Source organism: Pongo abelii, chromosome 5, assembly GCF_028885655.2.
Source record: "Pongo abelii isolate AG06213 chromosome 5, NHGRI_mPonAbe1-v2.0_pri, whole genome shotgun sequence".
Taxonomy (NCBI): domain Eukaryota; kingdom Metazoa; phylum Chordata; class Mammalia; order Primates; family Hominidae; genus Pongo; species Pongo abelii.
This window is the reverse complement of record NC_071990.2, coordinates 17585824-17611083: the sequence shown is the minus strand read 5'-3', so window position 1 is coordinate 17611083 and position 25260 is coordinate 17585824. Positions and strand designations below refer to the sequence as shown.

The 25260-nt window shown below is 39.4% G+C and overlaps 1 protein-coding gene and 1 non-coding gene across 5 annotated transcripts in view; one reads left to right on the top strand and one right to left on the bottom strand.

The window, feature by feature from the left end:
• Nucleotides 1–23426, top strand: part of NUP153 (nucleoporin 153) — a 95291-nt gene extending 71865 nt beyond the window's left edge. For all 4 annotated transcript variants that reach the window (XM_054557248.2, XM_024248494.3, XM_024248493.3 and 1 more), the window contains 7 exons: nucleotides 829–1446; nucleotides 5713–5907; nucleotides 8963–9847; nucleotides 12351–12707; nucleotides 13686–13958; nucleotides 21785–21953; nucleotides 22286–23426. In XM_054557248.2, the coding sequence (XP_054413223.2) occupies nucleotides 829–1446; nucleotides 5713–5907; nucleotides 8963–9847; nucleotides 12351–12707; nucleotides 13686–13958; nucleotides 21785–21953; nucleotides 22286–22367 (2579 nt within the window). In that variant the 3' untranslated portion in view covers nucleotides 22368–23426. The remainder of the gene's footprint in view (nucleotides 1–828; nucleotides 1447–5712; nucleotides 5908–8962; nucleotides 9848–12350; nucleotides 12708–13685; nucleotides 13959–21784; nucleotides 21954–22285) is intronic.
• LOC112133983 (U6 spliceosomal RNA) lies at nucleotides 18850–18951 on the bottom strand. Its single transcript, XR_002915580.3, has one exon. It is a non-coding gene; the product is annotated as a U6 spliceosomal RNA (small nuclear RNA).
• Nucleotides 23427–25260: the final 1834 nt, after the last annotated feature.

Sequence of the window (25260 nt, the reverse complement as noted above, 5' to 3'; positions counted from 1 at the left end):
ATCTTGCCAATCTTAGTGATTTAAATTAATCATAAGCAAAATAACACATTGTTGACCACTGGGAATAACTCAAATATGTGGTATTTTGTCCTTAGGCTAAAAATAGCTCTAGGCTGGATTATTTTGTGGAACTAGAAAACCTCTAATAACCTTCTGCATCTTCTCTCCTTTTAATTTCTTTTTCTTTGGCGGGTAAAGGCTGGAGAAACAGATCACAGATGGTGTTGATGTGTATAAGACAAAAGTTAACTGGTCCTAAGTAAACAATTACAAAGTCATTCTCATGAGTAAAATACAGCTTGAGTGAATGAACTCAATGACAGCAGTTTTGGTAACAGAAGGACTTGCTCAGCTGATTTTACTGAAGGTAGAGAATACCACAGCAGTAGGTTATGACTGGACAAAATTCAAAGATGATATTGAAGCCATTTGGCATAGCCAATGGAACACTTAAAAGAAGAAACGGATGAAGGAGGAAGAGGACTGCGAGTATTCTGTGTTTGTAGAAAGACAGAATATAGCAAAATGTGGATGGCAATAATACATATCAGTAAATTAGTATCATTGAAAGCATCAAACTAGAAATTCCTTGAAGGAGAAGGTGATATCCTGTAAACAAAACATCTTTTGTAGAATTTTAAATGGTCTAAGTGTAACTTATTAGGTAATTGATAAATATGATTACTTAAGTGAAAAACAATTCTCAAGTAGTTCATCTTGGATTGTAGTAAGTGTGCAGTGAGGTAAACGTCTTCTCAGTAATAAAAAATTAATGCTTTGATTTATAAAGCTTCTCTAACGTTGCACTCTCTCCTTCGTTCATTGTAGGTTTCGCATCATCGAAGATAGATTCTGTTGCTGCTCAGCCCACCACAACAAGCCCAGTAGTTTATACAAGACCAGCAATAAGTAGCTTTTCTTCTAGTGGAATTGGGTTTGGGGAGAGTTTAAAAGCTGGGTCATCATGGCAGTGTGATACATGTCTACTCCAGAACAAAGTTACAGACAACAAATGCATAGCCTGTCAAGCAGCAAAATTGTCACCCAGAGATACTGCTAAACAGACTGGAATTGAAACACCAAATAAAAGTGGCAAAACAACTCTTTCTGCATCAGGGACAGGCTTTGGAGACAAATTTAAACCGGTGATAGACACTTGGGATTGTGATACCTGTTTAGTGCAAAATAAACCTGAAGCAATAAAATGTGTAGCCTGTGAAACACCGAAACCTGGAACTGGTGTGAAGCGAGCCCTTACGTTGACAGTGGTTTCGGAAAGTGCTGAGACTATGACTGCTTCATCTTCCAGCTGCACTGCAACCACTGGTACCTTAGGATTTGGAGATAAATTCAAAAGGCCTGTTGGATCTTGGGAGTGTTCAGTATGCTGTGTTTCTAATAATGCAGAAGACAATAAGTGTGTGTCCTGTATGTCTGAGAAACCAGGTATGTTTTTGGCTTTATGGAGTAATTTTGCTTATTACTTCTGTTGAACAGTTTAATTTATTCTAAGAATCCCTGTTTTAGATGTTTCAGGATGAGCGTTTCTCATACATATTAATTTTTCTAAACTATCTTGAGGTAAAAATGTCTTGTTTGCAGCTAGATCTTTATGTTCAGTTAGGATAGTTATGTGTTAACTAGTCTGGTATATATGCCAGCCTCCTCTTTCTGTACAGTTTTATCAGAAATTTCTTGTTCAAAGTTGACTAATACAGATTCTGAAAGATCTTAGAATGGGGTAATATTTCTCAAACCTTTGTACAGAGTAAAATATTACTTCTCCAAATAGAAATCAGGATAGCTAGTGGTCATTTACAGGGAAGGTTTCTTTAGGGGGTAGACTATAGTCGTTAATGAAAAGGCTGTAGCTGTTGCAATGATTGTAAATTACCAAATCACTAATTCTAATCTAGGCAGCCAGAAACATGGAGTTAGTTTTGAGTTTTTTCTGTTTGTTCAAAGTTGGAAGAATTAGTGAAGATTCATATTGAATCTTTAACTCATCCAGAAGTGGCTCTGATGGTTTTGTAATATTATATAATTATATGGTACAGATATATGATAACATGGATATCCTGGGAATTACACTGTTTTCAATGCATTATTCATGAATATGCAGTTTTGTGTCTATAATGTACAGCTCTGAGTTACTAACCTAGACATTTTGCCTGAGCCCTCATGCCATATTTCTGATTCCTACTGGATATTTCCCTATGAGTAAGATTTTAGAATCTTCATTCCTTTTTTTTTTTTTTTTGAGACAGAGACTCACTGTGTCACCCAGGCTGAGTGCAGTGGCATGATCTTGGCTCACTGCGACCTCCATCTCCCAGATGCATGCAATTCTTGTGCCTCAGCCTCTCAAGTAGCTGGAGTTACAGGTGCATGCCACCACGCCAGACTAATTTTTTGTATTTTTAGTAGAGACAGGGTTTCGCCATGTTGGCCAGGCTGGTCTTGGACTCCTGACATCAAGTGATCCGTCCGCCTTGGCCTTCCAAAGTGCTGGGATTACAGGCGTCAGCCACTGTGCCCAGCCTAGAATCTTCATTATGAAATATCTTTGTCTTCCCATCTGGTTCCCCTGCCTCACCTACAAAAAGAAAGCCCTTGATGTATGCAGGAAAGCAAAATTAATTTTAAGTTGAAGAGGAGTAACAAAACTTTGAGTCAGGAAGTAATTTGTTACACATGAACAAAGGAAGCTCACGTATGTATTAAAGAACTTGGACGTCATCCTTTCAATGATGAACCATCATTTTCAGCAGAGGAGTGATACAGTCAAGTTTGTATTTTTGATGAGTCACTCTGGCTTTTTAGATAGTGGATTTGAAAACAAAAAAATTTGGAGACTGGAAAATAGATTAGGAAGTGGTATCAATCATATAGGCAATAGGCCAGACACTGTGGCTCACGCCTGTAATTCCAGCACTGGGAGAGGCCAAGGCGGATGGATTGCTTGAACCCAGTTCAAGACCAGCCCGAGCAGCATGGTGAAGCACTGTCTCTACAAAAAACACAAAAATTAGCCTGGCTTGGTGACACCCACCTGTAGTCCCAGCTACTTAGAAGGCCAAAGCAGGAGGATTGCTTGAGCTCGGGAGGTGGAGGTTGCAGTTAGCTGAGATCATGCTACTGCGCTTCAGCTTGGGTGACAGAGTGAGACCCTGTCTCAAATAATGATAGGCCGGGTGCGGTGGCTTACGCCTGTAATCCCAGCACTTTGGGAGGCCGAGGCGGGCAGATCACCAGGTCAGGAGATTGAGACCATCCTGGCTAACACAGTGAAACCCTGTCTCTGCTAACAATACAAAAAATTAGCCGGGTGTGGTGGCAGTTGCCTGTAGTCCCAGCTACTCGGGAGGCTGAGGCAGGAGAATGGTGTGAACCTGGGAGGTGGAGCTTGCAGTGAGCCAAGATCATGCCACTGCACTCCAGCCTGGGCAACAGAGCGAGACTCCGTCTCAAAAAAAAAAAAAAAAAGATAAGCCAAGCTGTGCAACCTGTGGGCTGCATGTGGCTTAGGATGGCTATGAATGAGGCTCAACACAGATTTGTGAATTTTCTTAAAACATTATGAGATTCTTTTGCGATTTTTTTTTTTTTTTTTTTTTTTTTTTTAAAGCTCATCAGCTGTTGCTAGTGTTAGTATATTTTACATGTGGTCCAAGACAATTCTTTTTGTCCAGTGTGGCCTAGGGAAGCCAAAAGATTGGACCACCCCCACCTCCCATGCTGATATAGGCAATAGATAACATACTGATCGAACTGAATAAGGAATGGAGGATGTACAATTAAAGACGTTGATTTCAAGCTGCTGAAGTCACATTCAGATGTATGTAATGTGGCCAGGCATGGTGGCACACGTCTGTAATCCCAGCACTTCGTGAGGCTGAGGCAGGCAGATCACCTGAGGTCAGGAGTTTGAGACCAGCCTGGCCAACATGGCAAAACCCCATCTCTACTAAAAATACAAAAATTAGCCGGGCGTGGTCGTGGATGCCCATAATCCCAGCTACTTGGGAGGCTGAGGCAGGAGAATAGCTTGAACCTGGGAGGTGGAGGTTGCTGTGAGCTGAGATTGCCACTCTACTCCAGCCTGAGCAACAGAGTGAGACTCTGTCTCAAAAAAAAAAAAAAGTATGTAAGGCCTTTGGATACACCCTTTGGGTGGAGATACAGATTTGGGGTCATTAGTCCATAGTTTTGGTATTTGAAGTCATGAGAGTAGAGTTGAGTGAATAGAAAAGATGGCCTGAAATGAAACTCCACTAACTTACAGGGAGTGGCAGGAATAAAGCTTTTGAACAGTTAATCTTTTGAAAAGGTGCAACCAGAGAGGAAAAATAAAAACTACATGGCACGGGTTGCTTTAGAGGAGGATGGATTTCAAAGGAACAAGATCAGAGGTCTCAATAAAAAAGCTGTTATTCAAGCAAGAGATGGGTTAGTGGTGGGGGTAATGGGGGGATTCATGAACCAGAATAGCAGTAGAAGAGTCAGAAATTGATTGAAATAGATTTGAGAAAAATATAGAGGAGGAGGAGTATCCAGCCAAGCTAACCAAGTAGATAGTGGAGTCACCAACTAAGAGACTACAGTGACAAGCTCAGAAGTGTAGATTGCAGGTGTAGATTAGGAAACTGTTTTGTTGGGATTTAAAAACCACTGGAGTAAATGAGAGCTTGTGAGGACAGTGGGCCAAGATGGAACCCCAGGGAGCAATTTGGTTGGCAAGATGGAAGAGAACATACCTATAAAATGTAGAGATCATTTAGGTAACTTTGGAAGAGGTGGCAACAGTTGTAGGCCATCTAGAGAAGTAGGAATACCATAATGAATGGCTTCACTGTCAGCACTATATTTTGGGCCTTACCAAGCCATTCTTCCTGTGCCACCTCTCCCACAAACATGCTAGTTTTGCTTAAGATTTGTCACCTCTGTGTATCCTTTTCCTCTCTCTTAGTCATTTCTTCCTTCTTTGCACACTTGTTTTAGGTTGTCACTTGGTGATGGTGCTACTGTGCTTTTATTTTCCCCCTTTAAGACCATGAGCATCTTACAAGTTAAGCAACATTTTATTCATCTTTAATGTCCCCAGAACCCAAGTATATTATGATGCTTAATAAATGTCTGTTAAATGGCTAGCATGTAACAGAAATGTTAGGAATGTAGTAGGTGTCAAGTTAGATTGTGAAGTGGATGTGAAGTAGATGCACTTCTGTGCAAAAGCTATCATTCAGAGGCAGAGATCTATGCTTTCAAATCTTGAAATTCATATGGTCTGTGGCTAAGTATTTTATATGTTAGGATATTGCCTACAATTTACATCTTATGTCTTAGAATGCTTGCTGTTTTGAAGAAATTTGAAAAAGATTCTTAATAAAAATTTAGTCTTTGAGCCCTTAATTTGTGAGCATGATTTTTTTTCTTAAACCACAACAGTTCAAACATTTGGTTAAGGGGGAGCTCACCAGTGAGCAAGGTGATTATGAGCTGCTCATTTATAAGGTTAAAAGAAATCTGAGAGGTCTATTCTTTTTTTTAAACAATGTAAATATGAACAATTGTTTGTATTTCTGGCACATTCTGTGTTTTAATAGGAAATGTTATTAGAAATTGAACACTTAGTAGTGCCATTAAGATACTGACATATTGTAAATTAAAATTTTCATGAATTCTCCCCCCACTCCTCGTTTTTTTTTTTAGGAAGTTCAGTACCTACTTCAAGTAGCAGCACTCTACCTGTCTCTCTGCCTTCTGGAGGCTCTCTAGGATTGGAAAAGTTCAAGAAACCTGAGGGAAGCTGGGACTGTGAAGTGTGCCTAGTGCAGAATAAGGCAGACTCTACCAGATGTTTGGCATGTGAAAGTGCAAAGCCAGGCACAAAATCTGGGTTTAAAGGTAAGGCCAAAAAAATAAAAATAAAGGTGATGGTAAAGCGCCTTTTTGTAAGGCTATTTAAAAATGAAGTATTTGAGAACAGCTTCAGTGTTCACTCATTATCTCTTGGAAATTAATATAAAATGAGATTATGCTGAGATGTTTTAGTTATATCTGTTTCTGAATATTGTAAGGTCATATTAGTTGCTTGTCAACAGTGAGGTATCTTTTCTCCAGCTGGGAAAAAAAAATTTCTTGTGTCATTGAGCCTCAGAGAGTTTTTATTTTTTGTTTTTAACTGCTAACTCCCTAGGTGAACTTTTTTTTTTTTTTTTTTTTTTTTTTGAGACAGTTTTGTTCTTTTGCCCAGGCTGGAGTACGGGGGCGCGATCTCTGCTCACTGCAATCGCCGCCTCCCGGGTTCAAGCAGTTCCCTGCCTCAGCCTCCCAAGTAGCTGGGATTATAGGTGTGAGCCACCACGCCCAGACGAACTTAGTGACTTTTATTTGACTGGGAATACACCTCTAAATTATAAGTGATATAGGCTGTGGCTTTGGTTTCCCAAAGTAGGTCCCAGAAAAAGAACTCTTAATATTTTACTATATAAGTACAAAGGAAGACTTCCTCAAAGTAATTAATCCTAAACTATTTGGAGGCCAGATTTTTGTTTCTTTTTGAGACGGTGTCTCGCTCTGTTGCCCAGGCCGGAGTGCAGTGGCGCGATCTCGGCTCACTGCAAGCTCCGCCTCCCGGGTTCACGCCATTCTCCTGCTTCAGCCTCCGGGGTAGCTGGGACTACATGAGCCCGCCACCACACTCAGCGAATTTTTTGTGTTTTTAGTAGAGACGGGAGTTTCACCATGTTAGCCAGGATGGTCTCAATCTCCTGACTTCGTGATCCACCCGCCTTGGCCTCCCAAAGTGCTGGGATTACAGGCGTGAGCCACTGCGCCTGGTCTGGAGGCCAGATTTATCAAGTCTTCTGTAAAAGAGTAAGGCTGCAAGGAGAAAATGTGTGAGGATTAATGTCTTGAAACAACTCAGAAACAGATATTTCATCTTCTCACTTATAAGTTGTAGCAAAATAAAGTGTACTCAGTGGACAGAGTGTAGACCTCTAGAATGGTGAGAGGGTGGGGATGGGGGTAGATGATGAGAAATTAATTAATGGGCACAATGTACATTATTTGGGTGATGAATATACTAAAAGCCCAAACTTCACTGCCAGGCACCATATCCATGTAACAAAATTGCACTGGTAATCCTTAAATTTATACAAATTAAACAAAAATAATACCAAGCTTTATCTACTTTGTAATTAGCTTTCAAACTCTTGATTGCAAACCAAAAGTCAGGAATAAACCTTTTATATTGTGAGCCCTCACCTGCACAGCGTATACGTCTATATGATTGAAATCAGTTTTGCGAAATAATACTTTCCTTTGGTAGGTGTAAGGTTCCCTGGTATTTTCTGTTTTATTTTATTTTAAAAGAGAAGTGCTGGTTGCAGCCTGCTAAATTAATTGATGATTAATGGTATACAATTAGCAGTTTGAAAAACACTGCATTTAAGTGTTTTAGAAGTTTGTGCTTTCTGGTTCATTTTATCTCTTTCTGTAGCTGTTAATTCATGCTCCCCTTTTTATACTATTCTCTACCTGTAGTGTGGCAATCACCATACTTTTAAGTATCTTAGTACTTCTTAATGAACCTTGTTTTGAGCCAGTAGGTCAAGTACTTCATTTCTAATTTCCTCAGCTGCAGAAAAGCATTATGAAACCAAGACTTCGATCTTGTCAGTATAATGCTTGCTCTCTTCTCTCCTCTCCTCTCTCCTATCTTTTCTCTTCTCTTCTCTCCTCTCCCCTCTCCCCTCTCCCCTCCCTTCTTCCCTCTCCCCTCTCCTGTCCTGTCTCCTCTGCTCTCCTCTGTTTTCTTTTCTTTATTTATTTTGAAGTGGAGTTTCACTGTTGACAGGGCTGGAGTGCTGTGGCGCAATCTTGGCTCACTGCAACTTCTACCTCCCGGGCTCAAGCAATTCTCCTGCCTCAGCCTCTCAAGCAGCTGGGACTACAGGCACACACCACCATGCCTGGCTGATTTTTTTTGTATTTTTAGTAGAGATGGGGTTTTGCCATGTTGGCCAGGCTGGTCTTGAACTCCTGACCTCAGGTGATCTGCCCACCTTGGCCTCCCAAAGTGCTGGGATTCCAAGCGTAAGCTACCACGCCCAGTCTGATGTTAAGTCTTTATAAACATTGCTTCAACTATGTAATTCTTCTGTTTTTCTGTTGCCTTCTTTTTTTAAATGCTTGAGTGAATAACACATTTATTCACAAGATTTAAAACTCAAGAAATTGTGACAAGGTTCAATTTTTTCTCTCCATTGTCTCATTTTCCACCCTCCCTCCCACTTCCAAATGTAACTGTGGTTAGTTTCTTGTAAATCTTTCAAAGTTTCTTTATGCCCATCCAAGGCAAACATACATACTGCTATATATTCTTACTTCCTTTTACCTTGTTAGAAAAGTCTGTATACCACACTACCTTTCTGCCCCTTTGATTTTATCAGGGATTATCTTGGACACATTTTTGTTCTTCCATCTTCGTTTATAGCTGCCTGGATTGTATATGGCATTTTGCATGTCTGTGAGTTTATCTTTAAAACAGACTCCAGCTATAGAATTGCAAGGTCAAAGGGTATATGCATTTGTAATTTTCGGTAACTATTGACAAATTGCTCTCTTTGAGTTTTGTGTTCATTTATACACCCACCTGCAATGTGTAGCCTGTTACTTCCAGTCTCATCGCCAGTACAAACTTTATCAAACTTAATCTCAGCCAGTCTGATAAATGAAAAGTGGCTTGTCAGGATAGTTGTGAGGATTGAGATATAAATCTCATACCGACTAAATATTGGTCACCTTGGATTATGTTTACAGCTGCTGGTCATACTCTTCAAAGTAAGCCCTTTCAAAGTTATTCCTATGTTTCTTTGGCTTTCACGGTGTTTACATTTTGTTTGAGAGGATCAGTACATTGAGTGTCTATGTGGTGTCTTTTATGTCTTTTTAGGCTTTGACACATCTTCCTCATCTTCGAACTCAGCAGCCTCCTCATCCTTCAAATTTGGTGTCTCATCATCCTCTTCTGGGCCTTCTCAGACTTTAACAAGCACTGGAAATTTTAAATTTGGAGATCAGGGAGGATTCAAAATAGGTGTGTCATCTGATTCTGGGTCTATAAACCCCATGAGTGATGGCTTTAAATTTTCTAAACCAATAGGAGATTTTAAATTTGGAGTTTCATCTGAATCTAAGCCCGAAGAAGTTAAAAAAGATAGTAACAATGATAATTTTAAGTTTGGACTTTCTTCTGGTTTAAGCAACCCAGTTTCTTTAACTCCATTTCAATTTGGGGTATCTAATCTTGGACAGGAAGAAAAGAAAGAGGAACTGCCCAAATCTTCCTCTGCAGGTTTTAGCTTTGGTACAGGTGTTATTAACTCCACCCCTGCTCCTGCTAACACCATAGTGACCTCTGAGAACAAGAGCAGCTTCAACTTTGGAACCATAGAAACCAAGAGTGCTTCAGTGGCTCCTTTCACATGTAAGACATCAGAAGCTAAAAAAGAAGAAATGCCTGCCACCAAAGGAGGATTCTCTTTTGGCAACATGGAGCCTGCCTCTCTGCCATCTGCCTCAGTGTTTGTTTTGGGAAGGACAGAAGAGAAACAGCAAGAGCCTGTCACTTCTACTTCCCTAGTTTTTGGGAAGAAAGCTGACAATGAAGAGCCAAAGTGTCAACCAGTGTTTTCCTTTGGGAATTCAGAGCAAACCAAAGATGAGAATTCTTCAAAGTCCACATTTAGTTTTAGTATGACAAAACCATCTGAGAAGGAATCTGAACAGCCAGCAAAAGCCAATTTTGCCTTTGGAGCTCAAACTAGTACTACAGCTGGTAAGTATTAACTTTTTATTATTATTATTATTATTATTATTTTTTATTTTTTTTTTTTTTACAAGTTGTCGTTTTACAGGTTGCCTTGACAGATGCAGCAAGTCAAGTAATGGTTTACACTGAACATAGTTGAGAAATACAGAACTCTTTGGGAAGGAACCTAGGATTTTCAGTTTGAACCGCTCTTTAAAACCCTCATGATTCTGATGAAGTCATCTGTGGATCTAATTTTGAGAAATACAGCAGTAATGCAAAGCTCAATATAGTGCATATTTATGTGTGTCTTTTCTTCTGTTTGGGCTTTTATAATCAGAATTGGTATCTACTACCTGGAAAATAAGGATTCTTAGCTTATGAAGTATTTTCTACCATAATCTGTGGGAAGGCCTTTATTTACAAATAGTTACAGATATCCAGTCCTCATCAAACATTAAGAAACATAGACAACAAATATAATTAATCCTGAGAAAACAAGAGATTTTGAAAGCTAAAGTCCTGGGGGAAAAAATGACATAGCACCTTAAAGGTTAAAAGCATGGTTGTTGGTGGATCCTATTAGAGTCATTCTGTGGGCTGAATAGCAGGAAGAACTTCATAGCTGATAATCAGATTAGTGAACTAGAATTTCCCCAAACTTAGTGCACAAGTACAGAGAGTGATCCAAGTTAGATCCACAAGTTCCTTTGGGATAGGAGTGACCTAGAAGATACGAAGTTTTGGAGGAATATCAAAGAAGTGACAGAAGAAAATTTTCTAGATCTAAAGAAAGACATTGGTCTTAAAAATGGAGATTACCTATTGGCAAAGATCACTGAAATTCAGGACACCAAAGCTAAAACACCAAATGCTTTCAGAGAGAAAAGCTATTTGCCACAAATAGGCAGGTATCAGATTAGCATCATATTCTAATTTACAACATCACATGCTAAAAACACAACAGTGCCCTTAAAGTGAAAATGTTCTTGAACCTAGAATTCTATTACTAGCCAAATGTGTGTAAATATAAAGACAATCCGGGTGCCATAGCTCACACCTATAATCCCAACTAGTCGGGAGGCTGAAGCACGAGAATCTTGAACCTGGGAGGCGGAGGTGGCTGTGAGCAGAGATTGGCCAGTGCACTCCAGCTTGGGCAACAGAACAAGGCTCTGTCTCAAGAAAACCCAACAACAACAAAAAAACACAAACACAAAGGCAAAATACAGATGTTTTTAGATGTGCAAAAAATGCAAAAGTTGAATATCCTTGAATACTTTTGAACAATACATTGGAAACACTCAAAATTAACCTTTAAGAAGTATGGAATTCAACAAATAGCTATGAGCAGTTTTTCGTCTGTCATATATTTACTTAGAAATATAAAGACAAAATCAAAACTAAAATTACATATTATTTGGAAAGCAACAAAAACATGATAGCATCTAATCAGATTTGATGATGAAAACACCAGGCTATGGTAGACACTCTTAACCAGTCTTCCATTAGCCAGGTTGAAAGTGAACCAACATGTTTCATTTTCTGTAAGTCATACTAATGCCCATAGCATACTGTGACCAGCCCTGGATAGTGTTCGGTATTGGAACTGAGAGATTATTGGAATAGTTTAGAAAAAAATCAATAAGGTGGCTGGATTCAGAATCACCATATAAAAATCAAAAGTTTTTCTTCAAATCAGCATATCTCGTTTGTTTTTTTCTAACATTTCTAACTTGTATTTTATAAAAGCAGCAGAACTTGTAACATGCCAAATAACTAAAAGAACACAAAAGGCATACTTGTTGCTGGGTGAAGGTATTCCCTTCCTCCTCCCATAATTTTAGTTCTTAGGGGAATTTTTGTAGAGCTTGACAAGCTAAACTTATTCTAAAATTCACATGGAAAGGAAACCACACAAGAAATTTTGGGAAGAAGGGCAGGCACACAGGCAGCTGTGTCCTACCAATATCAGTCCGTGGTATAAAGTTATAATAATTAAAACAGTCTAGTGATAACAGTAGAGGAAACAAGTATATGCATTTTAGGAAATGTAGTGTGTCATAAAGACAGCATTGCAAATTAGTGCACAAAGGCTGTACTAGTTGATGCTGTGGAGAAGCTTGGCTCTCCATTTAGATAAATTGAAGTTATGATTTTGCCACATACTGTAATATAAATTGCAAAATAAAACATAAAAGTACAGCTGTGTTCCACTATCTAAGCTTGCTATTCAACTACAGTATCCAGTTAGATTTGGATTCTAGGGGTATTTTTATTAACCTGAATGCCAAAGGCCTTCCTATGAAAGGCATAAAATCCATAAGCTAGAAAAGAAGACGAATGTATTTGACTTTGTCAAAATCTAACATAAACAGATGTCCATTTGATGAAGTAATCTATATAAAAAACAATCTATTTTCTAGCGAATTCTAGGGTAGGAAAATTCTAGCAATTGTAGGGTAGGAAAAAGTACTTTCTGAGACTATTCTTAAGGATTTATGTTTGTTTCTTAATTCCTGTCTTACAGATCAAGGTGCAGCAAAGCCAGCTTTTAGTTTCTTGAACAACAGTTCCTCTAGTTCAAGTACACCAGCCACTTCCGCTGGTGGTGGCATATTTGGTAGTTCCACCTCTTCCTCCAGTCCACCTGTGGCTACCTTTGTGTTTGGACAGTCCAGCAATCCTGTGAGCAGCTCTGCCTTTGGTAACACTGCTGAATCCAGCGCTTCTCAGTCTTTGCTATTTTCTCAAGATAGCAAACTAGCAACCACATCCAGCACAGGTACAGCTGTCACCCCATTTGTCTTTGGTCCAGGAGCCAGCAGTAATAATACTACCACCTCTGGTTTCGGCTTTGGAGCCACAACCACATCTAGCTCTGCAGGTACATTTACAAAGGAAAAAAATGCATTGTAATTGGATGGACTTTACTTATTAGTGTGTCAGTTCTTAGCAAATATCATAACAGGTTATCACAAAATGGTGGGAATGCCTTTTGGTCATCTATACCAGGGTTGTTTTAATTATTCACTGTGTGGAATAATGTACACTCTGTGTTCAACTTTAATATATTTACCTCTTGGGAGCAGTTTTTCTAATTGTGGTAAGAGTGTAATACTTAATTTTTCCAAGCTTTGTTTTTTGTTTTTGTTTTTGTTTCTTTCCTTTGAAACGAAGTCTTGCTCTGTCACCCAGGCTGGAGTGCGGTGGTGCAATCTCAGCTCACTGCAACCTCCCTCTCCCGAGTTCAAGCAGTTCTCCTGCCTCAGCCTCCCGAGTAGCTGGGATTACAGGTGCCCGCCACCACACCCAGCTAATTTTTGTATTTTTAGTAGCGATGGGGTTTTACCATGTTGGCCAGGCTCGAACTCCTGACCTCATGATCTGCCCGCCTCGGCCTTTCAAAGCACTGGGATTACAGGTGTGAGCCACTGTGCCTGGCCCCAAGCTTTGTTTTTAAAATGTTAGGTTGTCAGTAACCAGACACTGGAAATTGTTTTATTAAACATCAGTCTTTATTATGCAATGTATATATGCCCATCATGAGGCAGTTTCTGCACAGATTAAATTTCTGGTGGGAGATTATTCTGAGATATGTTCCTTTACCAAAAATTGTTGGCTGCAAAGATGTGGAGTAGTTGTTAATTGCAGTTTTTGTTTATATGAATTTAGTGTTTCACTAAATAATGGTAGAGAGAGTTGTATTCTCAATCATTATTTAAAACTTGTCTTGATGGAATTTGGTTAGCAAGGTAAGAGTCTGAAAAGAAGCTTGACATTTGCTTGTGGGTTTACAGAAATTTCTTTAGGATAATCTGACATTAGCCACCATGGTGACTTAATTGTTTCTTTGGGCCTCCAGGATCCTCCTTTGTGTTTGGAACTGGACCCTCAGCACCATCTGCCAGTCCAGCATTTGGTGCTAACCAGACCCCAACATTTGGACAAAGTCAGGGTGCCAGCCAGCCCAATCCCCCAGGCTTTGGATCTATATCATCTTCCACAGCATTATTTCCCACTGGTTCTCAGCCTGCACCACCTACTTTTGGGACAGTGTCAAGCAGTAGCCAGCCCCCTGTGTTTGGACAGCAACCTAGTCAGTCTGCATTTGGCTCTGGAACAACTCCTAATTCCAGTAAGTGTGCTGTGATGCTGTTAATATCTGTATGGGTTTTGTGTGTCTTAAAATATTTTCCTTTGAGCTTGGAAACCATTCATATGTCTAATTTTAAAATTATCTCTTGTACTTGGCAGAATGGAGAGGTAATATGGTTGGATTTATATATAAACAACATTCCCAGGTTTCACAGACTTATAACCTTTTTAAGGTAGTAATGTATTTTAAAGTGTTAATTTTTACTCTGACTTAAGTATGGGATTCATTCAGTCTCATTTCTTCTCAACTCTGAATTTTTGGGCTCACAAGGCTAGCTTTGAAGTGCATTTTCTGATCCTATTTATGATTGGATTTGCGTCAGAAAGTTACCCCCAAGTCCAGTGCTCTCTCCTGGGGCAGTCCCGCTGAGTTGTCTCATGACACTTTCTATTTACTGATGATACCAGCCTTTCCATTTGACCTGCATATTTAAATATGACTAATCAAATTGTATTATAATCCTATATTTTCTTAAAATTGTTGATTTTTTTCTAATTGCCAAATATAATGTTATGCAGAAAGGGGTGTAAAATATAAGTGAACAGTATAATATTGAAGCAAATGCTGTATAACAACCACCTGGGAGCCCCTCATGTATCTCTTTTTGAAAACACTCCTCTCTTTCTCCACTCTAATGATGACCACTGCCTTGTCTTTTATGGTAATCACTGTTCTTTGGGTTTTATTACTGCGTTTATTGGCTAATATATGCATCCCTAGAAAATGTAGTTTTGCCTGCTTTTATATAAATGGAATATTACTGTATGCAATCTTTTGATTTGTGATTCTTTTGCTCTAAGGCTTGTAAGGGTCATCCATGTTTTGCATATAGTTTGTTTATTGTCATTGCCATAGAGTAAATCATTGTATGAATATACTGCAGTTTATTTACTGTTGACATATGTTTCGGTTGTTTTTAACTACTAGGAAATGCTACTGTGTACATTCTTATATATGTACCTTGGTGCACATATGTATGTTTTTCTAGAGTATATACAGTGGCATGGGATTGCTGAATTAAAAGGTTTGTATATCTTATACTAGAAGATAATACAAACTTTTCCTGATGGATTCTGCCAATTCATATCCTACCACCATTGTATGAGTTCTTAATATGTGGGTTCTATTTGATTTCTCATGTGTGTGAATTGTTTTAAAAGGTTGTTTTTTTTTTTTTTGGCCATTTTTCAGTTTGGCTTTTGCGTATAGGTTTGTAGAAGTTCTTTATGTATTCTGGATATTGGTACTTTGTCAGTTAATGTACATACCAAAATTTCTCCTGTTTTCTGATATACATTAACCATTTTGATCAGGATTTTTTCCTTTAACATGAAATTGGAAAGTTTCGATTTCTTTTACACAGGTAGCATTTTCCTCTGTCGTCATCGTCTTTTTTTTTTTTTTTTAAGACGGAATCTCACTGTGTCGCCCAGGCTGGAGTGCAGTGGCTTGATCTCGGCTCACTGCAACCTCCGCTTCCCGGGTTCAAGTGATTCTTCTGCCTCAGCCTCCCAAGTAGCTGGGACTAGAGGCACGTGCCACCACACCTGGCTGATTTTTTGTATTTTTAGTAGAGATGGGGTTTCACCATGTTAGCCAGGGTGGTCTTGATCTCCTGACCTCATGATCCACCCACCTTGGCCTCCCACAGTGCTGGGATTACAGGTGTGAGCTGCCGCGCCCAGCCTGTATCTTCTTAATATGGAGACCTTAATAAGGTTAGATCAGGATTCTGATTATGGAAGTACTAATTATTGCTGAGCCATATGGTATACTATAACTTTCTATACTATACAAAATTTTGTTTCTCTGACATTATTGACTTCCTCTCTGTTAATTTTTTTTTTATGTAAAGAGCAATCAATTTTATAAACTAAATACAAAGAAAAAGTCAATTTTAGGAAATATTTCTTCCAGTTAAAGAATTGAGAAAAGGCCACAGAGACCCTAAAAATTAGAGTCACACTGTTGTTGAAACTTGGAGAAAGACAGCATTTTAGGGTTGAGGTTCTCAGTTCTATGACAAGGTAGACCTGGATAGTAAAGATGTTAGAAAATCCTTTTTTAAATTTTTTGAGACAGGGTCTCACCTTGCCACACAAACTGGAGTACAGTGGTGGAATCTCGGCTTACTACTGCTCAACCTGCTGGGCTCAAGCCATCCTCCTGCCTGGGCCTGCCAAGAAGCTGGGACTACAGGCAGACACCACCACTACACCCATCTGTTTATTTTTGGAGGGGGGCATGGTTTGTAGAGACGGGGTTTTCCATGTTATCCAGGCTAGAGCTCAAGCAGTCCACCCACCTCAGCCTCCTAAAGTGCTAGGATTACAGGCATGAGCTACTGTGCCCAGCCAAGATGTTAGAAAACTCTTGATTGTGGGAAGCAGCATAACTATCCAAAAAAACACAAAAGAAAAGCCGTGCTACAAAGTCTAGTGAAGGTCATTCCCACAGAAAACACAAAGCATTAATTTTTGTCATACATAGAAATATAGTTTTAGTAATAATCCAAAAGCATTTTTGATAAAAATGAAAACCATATTTTAAAGTTTTTCATTTTTAAAAACTGATGTGTTATTTTGTTACATACATACAATGTGTAATAATCAAATTAGGGCATTTCGGATATCCATCACCTTGAACATTCATCATTTCTTTGTGTTGGGAACATTTCAGATCTTCTAGCTATTTTGAAGTGTACAATAAATTATTGTTAACTCTACTGTGCTCTCAAATACTAGAATTTATTCTTTCTATCTAGCTATATGTTTGTATTCGTTAACCACCTTCCCTTCCTACCACCACCCCAACCAAGCCTCTGAACCATCATTTGTTCTCTACCTTTATGAGATCAACTTGTTTTTTAGCTCCTACACATGAGTGAGAACATTGAATATGTGTCTTTGTGCCTGGCTTATTTCACGTAACATAATATCCTTCAGTGCCATAGATGTTGTAGTAAATGACAAGATGTTATTTTCTTTTAATGACCAGATAGTATTTTATTGTATATTAAACCACATTTTCTGTATCCATTCATCTGTTGATGGACACTTAGATTGATTCCATATCTTGGCTATTGCGAATAGTGCTGCACTAAACATGAGGTACAGGTATCTCTTTGATATACTGATTTCCTTTCCTTTGGATAAATAGCCAGTAGTAGGATTGCTGTATCATAAGGTGATTCTATTTTTAGATTTTTTGAGAAACTTTCTTACTGTTTTCCATAATGGTTATACTAATTTACATTCACTCCAACAGTGTATAAGTTTCCATTTCCTTGCCAGCAATTGTTAATTTTTGTCCTTTTGTTAATAGCCATTCTAACAGGTGAAATGCTACCTCATTGTGGTTTTGATTTGCATTTCCCTTATGATAGTGATGTTGAGCATTTTTTAGGTCTTGGCCATTTGTGTGTCGTGTTTTAAGAAATGTCTATTCAGATCCTTTGCCCGCTTTTCAGTGGGATTATTTGGGTTGTTTTTGTTTTGCTGTTGAGTTCTTTGAGCTCCTTGTGTATTCTGGATATTAGTCCCCTGTTGGATGAATAGTTAGCAAACTTTTTTTCCCTTTCAACAAATTTTTCACTCTTGATTGCTTCTTTTGCTGTGCAGAAGCTTTTCAGTTTAATATAGTCCCTCTTGTCTATTTTTGTTTTTGTTGCCTGTGCTTTTGATGTCTTAGCCATAAAATCTTTGCCTAGGTCAGGGGGGTCCTATCTTTTGGCTTCCAGGGGCCACTTTGGAAGAATTATTGTCTTCTACCAAACGTAAGATACATTTACACTAACAATAGCTGATGAACTGAAAAAGAAAATTGCCAAAAAAAAAAACTCCATGTTTTAAGAAAGTTTATGAATTTGTGTTGGGCGGCATTCAAAGCCATCCTGGGCTACATGTGGCCTCTCGGTTGGACAAGCTTGGCTTAGACCAATGTCCTGGAGCATTTCTCCCTATGTTTTCTTCTAGGGGTTTTGTAGTCTCGTGTCTTACACTTAAGTCTAATCCATTTTGAGTTGATTTTTGTATAGGGTGAGAAGTAGGAGTCTAGTTTCATTCTGCATATGGATCTCCAGTTTTCCAAGCACCATTTACTGAAGAGAGTATCCTTTTCCCAATGCGTGTTCTTGTCATCTTTGTCGAAAATCAGTTGGCTGTAAATACGTGGATTTGTTTCTGAATTCTCTATTCTATTCCATTGGTCTATGTGTCTTTTTATACCAGTCTCATATAGCTATATATGGTAAGTATAACTTTGTGTAGTATATTTTGAAGGCAGATAGTATGATACCTCAGCTTTTTTCTTTTTGCTCAGGATTGCTTTAGCTATTTGGACTCTTGTGGTTCCATATGAATTTTAGGATTTGTTCCTCCCTCTCTCCCTCCCTTCCTTTTTTTTTTTTTTTTGATGGTGTCTTACTCTGTTGCCCAGGCTGGAGTATAATGGTGCAGTCTCGGCTCACTGCAGCCTCTGCCTCGCAGGTTCCAGCGATTCTCCTGCCTCAGCTTCCTGGGTAGCTGGGATTACAGGTGTGTGCCACCACACCTGGCTAATTTTTGTGTTTTTAGTAGAGATGGGGTTTTGCCATGTTGGCCAGGCTAGTCTCGAACTCCTGACTTCAGGTGATCTGCCTGCCTCGGCCTTCCAAAGTGCTAGGATTATAGGTGTGAGCCACAGCACCTGGCCGGATATGTTTCTATGGAGAATGTCATTGGTATTTTTGGTAGGGATTGCATTGAATCCATAGATTGCTTTGAGTAGTATGGCCATTTTAACAATAATAGTTCTTCTGATCCATGAATATAGGATGTCTTTACATTTGTTTGTGTTCTCTTTAATTTCTTTCATCAGTAGTTTTTAGTTTAAAAATATGGAACACTTCACGAATTTGGGTGTCATCCTTGTGCAGGGGGCCATGCTAATCTTCTTTGTTCAAGTTTTGGGTATGTGCTGCTGAAGTAAGCACTGAAAGAACTTTTCTCACAGGGTCTTTTAACCTGTTCCTCCTACCAGGCTTTCTTGGCTTGCTGTTTAACTGTGCTCTTGGGAAACCTCTTTTTACCATTCTTTTGGAGATTCCTTTTAGCTTCGTAGAGGAACCCATTTCCTGGGTGTCATGTCTTTCCTGTTACTCCCCTATTTTCTGATACAGCACATCTTCCAGTGATTCTTGAGGGTTCAGGGATGCAAAATGTTGAGGCCATACATCTCTGCAAGGATCTTTATTCTCTCCCCATGTTTGGTAAGATTTTGATTGAATATAGATGTGGATTGGAAATCATTCTTATAATTTTGAAAGCATTTCTCCATTGTAGACTTTTCTGGCTTCCAGAATTGCCTGAAGTCTTGATCTTTGCTCTTTGGCCTGTTTCTTCTTTCTGGAATTGTTAGACTCTCCTCTTTTGCCTCCATTGTTCTGATACATCAGGATGTGTCTTGATGTGGGTTCGTTTTTATCGTTTGTGTAGGGAGTGCAGCATGCTCTTTTGTGAACTTCCATTTTGGGGAATTTTCCTGAATTATTTATTTGAAGATTTTGTCCCCTAATCCTTCCTTTCCTTCTTACCTTTTGTCTTCGTGTCATACTTTCTCAGATTTATCTTTCATTACCATTCTGTTGAGATTTTAACTTCCGCTGGGCGCAGTGGCTCACGCCTGTAATCCCAGCACTTTGGGAGGCCAAGGCAGGCGGATCACGAGGTCGGGAAATCGAGACCATCCTGGCTAACACGGTGAAACCCCATCTCTACTAAAAAATACAAAAAATTAGCCGGGAGTGGTGGCGGGCGCCTGTAGTCCCAGCTACTCAGGAGACTGAGGCAGGAGAATGGCGTGAACTCGGCAGGTGGAGCTTGCGGTGAGCCGAGACCGTGCCACTGCACTCCAGCCTGGGCAACAGAGCCAGACTTCATCTTTAAAAAAAGAAAGAAAGAGAGAGATTTTAACTTCCACTATTTCTTTAATTTCTAAGTATTCTTTTTTATTTTCTGGATGTTTCCTTTTTATGCCCCTCTGTGTTCCCCCCCACTTCCACCCCACCCAACCCGCCAGTGGATGAAGTATTCATTAAAGATATGGAGTTCAGATTTTTCTCCTTAAAATTTTGTTTCTTTGCTGAGTCAGTTTTCCCAAAATTGCTTTTATTATTTTTGTCTCAGTGTTTCTTATTAAATACTGTCCTCAAATGCCTGGTACTCCTTGGCTACCTGTAGTTTTTATGAGTGTAAGACACATAAATACCACTTAAATCCTTTCTACATTGATAGGGCTTACAGATCTCGAATTTCATTGTAGATTTATCTGGTTTATCTAGCTTTATTTTACTTGGGAAAGTTTGGATGTTAGTATCCTTCATTCTTTCCACTTAGTCTGTCAGATTCCCCAAAGATGCATCCAGTCTCCTGCTTGGAGGGTATCAGAGTTCTGGGAGCTAAGATTGGGAAGATGGCTGGAGCACTCGGTATTTAGTGAATATTGATCTACACTTAATTCCTGTTTTCAAAATGATATTCTTGCCCTTAACTGTATGTGGTGTCTCCCAGTCCAGACACTTCTACAAAGACTGAAAGACTAAACTTCTGTTCTGGTGCAGTGGAAGAGGAGAATTACCATCTTTTTTTTTTTTTTTTCTTTTCCTTCTGAGATAGGGTCTCACTCTGTTTCCCAGGCTGGAGGGCAGTGGCAGAGTCAGGGCACACTGCATCCTCGACCTCCTAGGCTCAAGAGATCTTCCCACCTCAGCCTCCTGAGTAGCTGGGATTACAGGTGGACGCCACTACGCCTGGCTAATTTTTAAAAAATTTTTATAGAGATAGGGTCTCGCCACGTTGCCTAGGTTGTTCTCAAACTCCTGGGCTCAAGCATTCCACCTGCCTTGGCCTCCCAAAGTGCTAGGATTACAGGCATGAATTCACTGCACCCACTGATAATTACCATCTTGGTGTTGGGAGGGATTGATTCTGGGTGTCTGCTTCTAAACATACTCTGCCATCCTTTTTTTTTTTTTTTTTTTTTTAAATTCCCACTACATCCTCACTTCCATAGGTATCTGGAACCTAAACATTTTGGGTATGTTTGGTGTAAATGCAATTGCTTCTGTTCTTTCCCTGCTGCTGGTTCAGTATCAACTCTAGTCAGCCTTCCAGCTTCTAAACCTTTGTTGCTGTTGTCACCTATCTTTGTAGAAATCCCTTGTTGTTTTAATGCACTTTTCAAAGAAGATAGAGCTAAATGTATTTGTTGATTTCACTATCTTTAACCATAAGTCCAGGCTGCCCTTTCCCCCTTGGTCATAGGTAAGTTGTGTGATTTGTTGGAGGTGTCAAGTATGTACTATGTGTCAGTGGAGAAAATAGTTTTCTTTAGATTAAAAGACCAGAATATTTTAATTCTTTGCATGTTTTTATATGTAGAGGTCAGAGTCATTAATTTAAAAACCTGTCATGTTGCGGCCGAGTACAGTGGCTTACGCCTGTAATCCCAGCACTTTGGGAGGCCAAGGTGGGCAGATTACGAGGTCAGGAGATCGACACCATCCTGGCCAACATGGTGAAATCACGTCTCTACTAAAATACAAAAAATTAGCCAGGCATGGTGGCACGCACCTATAGTCCCAAATACTGGGGAGGCTGAGGCAGGGGAATCGCTTGAACCCAGGAGGCAAGGGTTGCAGTGAGCCAAGATTGTGCCACGGTACTCCAGCCTGGGCAACAGAGCGAGACTCCGTCTCAAAAAACAAACAAACAAACAAAAACCTATCATTTTGCCCTAATGAAGTATTTCTGCTTCAACTATTGTAGGTTCGGTTTTCCAGTTTGGCAGCAGCACTACAAATTTCAACTTCACAAACAACAATCCATCAGGAGTGTTCACATTTGGTGCAAATTCTAGCACACCTGCAGCCTCAGCCCAGCCTTCAGGCTCGGGGGGCTTTCCATTTAACCAGTCTCCAGCAGCATTTACAGTGGGGTAAGAGAATTTTTTATTGAAATGGAGAATTTACATTGGTAAGAGTATGTGCATGTATATGTTTTGTTTTTAAAAGTCATCAAGATTCAGTATGGTTTGGGTAAAATTAAATATATTCTCCAACATAAATTTACAATTCTGGAGGATTATATTACAGTTTGAGAAAAAAAATAACAGTAGCGTGTGTGTTAGGTATAGCAGAAAATGTATATACCACTGTGAGTCTACTCCCCCACCCCCCCCTTACCCTTCTGCTGTTCATGGTAAATGTTAGCATTTGGAAATTTTGCTCAGAGCATCATGTCACATTATGAAGTTTTTATTTTTCACAGGTCAAATGGGAAAAGTGTGTTCTCTTCTGGAACTTCAGGCTCTGGTCGCAAGATAAAGACTGCTGTTAGGCGCAGGAAATAAAGGTCACATTGGTGTTGTACACAATTTTAACAACAGCTGGTGCCCTGCTTTCAGATACTGGATTTTACTTTGTGCTGGGGTTATCTGAAGTCAGATCTGCCTAAGGACTTCTTTAATTTTGGAATTTTCCTCCTTTCTCTTTCGTTATAGAAGCCCCACCCTGCCTCACCCACCCTTTTTTAAAAAAATAATAGCTAGACTGGTGACTGATTCTTCAGCAAAAATATTTTATGATCCAGCAGATTATTCACTGATTTGACATAGTCTGGCTGTACCCAGGAATGGAGCCTGCACGGTGAATGGCTTTGTATAGAACCTCTTTGTCTACACCATTATGTGCGCTGATAAGCGTTTATGGAACGCGTTGAAATTGTAATTATATCTGAGGAATTCTGTATAGATTAGAATTCTGTATAGATTAGAGAGTGTTGAAACGGATGATTTCTATGCTGAGTTTGTGCTGGTGTATGTGTGAAGTGAGTGAGTTGGGTGTATTGTGCACTAAACTTTTCTGATAGAGGAAGCCTGATTAAAGAATGGTCCGTGCTAAGGACTTGTTAGATCTAGTTCATTCTCCATTTAATAATTATATGCTATTTCTATATTTTCATTCTCCTATCACCTGTCTTGCCTTTTTCATTATTTTATTATGAAACTTGTGTAAATACAATTTTGTTTCTGTACTTTTTGGCATAACATAAATCTGTGAACTTGAAATTTGAATTTTGTGTTAGAGATTTTTTTGTTGTTTGTTTAGTCTTGTCTCAGATTTTATTATGTAAATCCCATTATTCAAAGTTGCCTAAATCCATTTGGAAATCTTTAAAAAAAAAATTGGGGATTCTTAAAGTTGAATTTATTGGCTTTTCTGATCCAGTTTTGTTTGGACCAAAAACCAGTATTGTACAAAGTATTAAGCATATATTTTTATATTTACTAAAATGGACTGTGGTGACTTTGGATAATAAGGAAAAGTTTAATATTAAAGCCATGTTTATTACAGTATAATTAACATGTTAAACCATGGGATAAATGCCATCAATAAAAAATTATGACATACTTTTTGTTCTAGTTTTACCTCATAATGAAGGCACACAGTATTATTGGGGGGACTTTTTAAAATAAAGGTTAACAGTGTCTCATTAGAAGAATACGTTGACATGATTTAGACAACTAAGAGAAAGGGCAAGTATCTGAATGCACAACATATAGAAGGTACCCTACTTCTTGCCTGGTGCTAGGAATCATGCCTAATTTGCATATCGACTTAGGTACCTTTTTTAAAAGTTGAAAATAAACACACATTCATTTCTCTTTGTGCTTCTATCTTCCTTGGTAAGTTACTGGACAGTGTTTATTAAAGTTCTTGGAGATACATACACAAAAACTACAGTTGTCTCTTGGTGTGTGCAGGAGATTGTTCCCAGAACCGCACTCCCCCCGCCCCCGCAACTCTCCCGCCCCCGAACCACAATCCACAAATTTCAGCAGCGGACCCTGCAGAACCTGAGTATACAAAAGCCAGCCCTCCGAATGTGCAGGTTTTATATCCCACGAATACTATTTTTGATCTGTTTTTGGTTGGGTTAAAAAAAAAAAACCCGTGATAAGTGGGCCCACGGTTCAAACCAGGGTCGTTCAAGGGTCAGCTGCACTTTTCTTTTGTATTGTTTTACTGCATTCTTTTTTTTTTTTTTTTTTTTAACTGGATTCCCATGGTCCATAAAAGAGCTCTTGGAATAATATTTGGTAATTTTATTTTTTAGTTGGAAATGTTCAGTTATTTAAATTGTGCTGTTTTAATTTACTGAACTTCTGGTTGGTTGGAGTTTATTTTTTTTCCAAGACGGAGTCTTGCTCTGTCGCCCAGGCTGGAGTGCAGTGGTGCAGTCTCAGCTCACTGCAACCTCTGCCTCCTGGGTTCAAGCAATTCTCCGGCCTCAGCCTCCTAAGTAGCTGCGATTACAGGTGCCTGCCACCATGCCCGGCTAATTTTTTGTGTGTATTTTTAGTAGAGACAGGGTTTCACCATGTTGGCCAGGCTGGTCTGGAACTCTTGACCTTGTGATCCACCGGCCTCAGCCTCCTAAAGTGCTGGGATTACAGGCGTGAGCCACCATGCCTGGCCTGGTTGCAGTTTAAATTTAGAATTCAAGGTATTTTTCTTACTTGAGATATTGCTGCTTGGGGGTAGAAATTTTGCTTTATTAGCAGTATACATTTGACACCTGTTGAGGGGACAAAATGTGATGAATGCTGGAAGAGGTAAATGGGAATTTGTGTCTTACTGCTGAGAAGTTAATTCTTACTTTGTAGGTTCTTAGCCATTCTCTAGGCCCCTATTGCTGAAGTGTTCTGCTTTTCTCTAAAAATTGCTAGAAATAATGTTTACTTTTATTTAGTACTGTTTAAAAGTCACTAAAACCATACTTAATCTGTTTGTTAAAAATGGAATCTTTAGCCCCCAACCTGATTAGTCTATAGAACTGCACTCAGAACTTGGGGCTTTTTTCAGTCTGACTACTTTAATTCTTGGGAACCTCCGCCTCTTGGGTTCAAGCGATTCTCCTGCCTCAGCCTCCCGAGTAGCTGGGACTACAGGTGTGCTCCATCACACCTGGCTAATTTTTGTATTTTTAGTAGAGATAGGGTTTTGCCATGTTGGCCAGGCAGGCTGGTCTTGGCCTCCTGACCTCGTGATCCGCCTGCCTTGGCCTCCCAAAATGCTGGGATTACAGGCGTGAGCCACATGCCCAACCTTGCTTTGGGTTGTATATTGCATACACAAGTGAAAATTGAGGATACTTGTGGATGGCAGGGAAACAAATGTTGGAAAGAAAGTAATAAAAGCCCATACTTCTCATGCTGGGCCAATGAGTAATGAAGATAGATT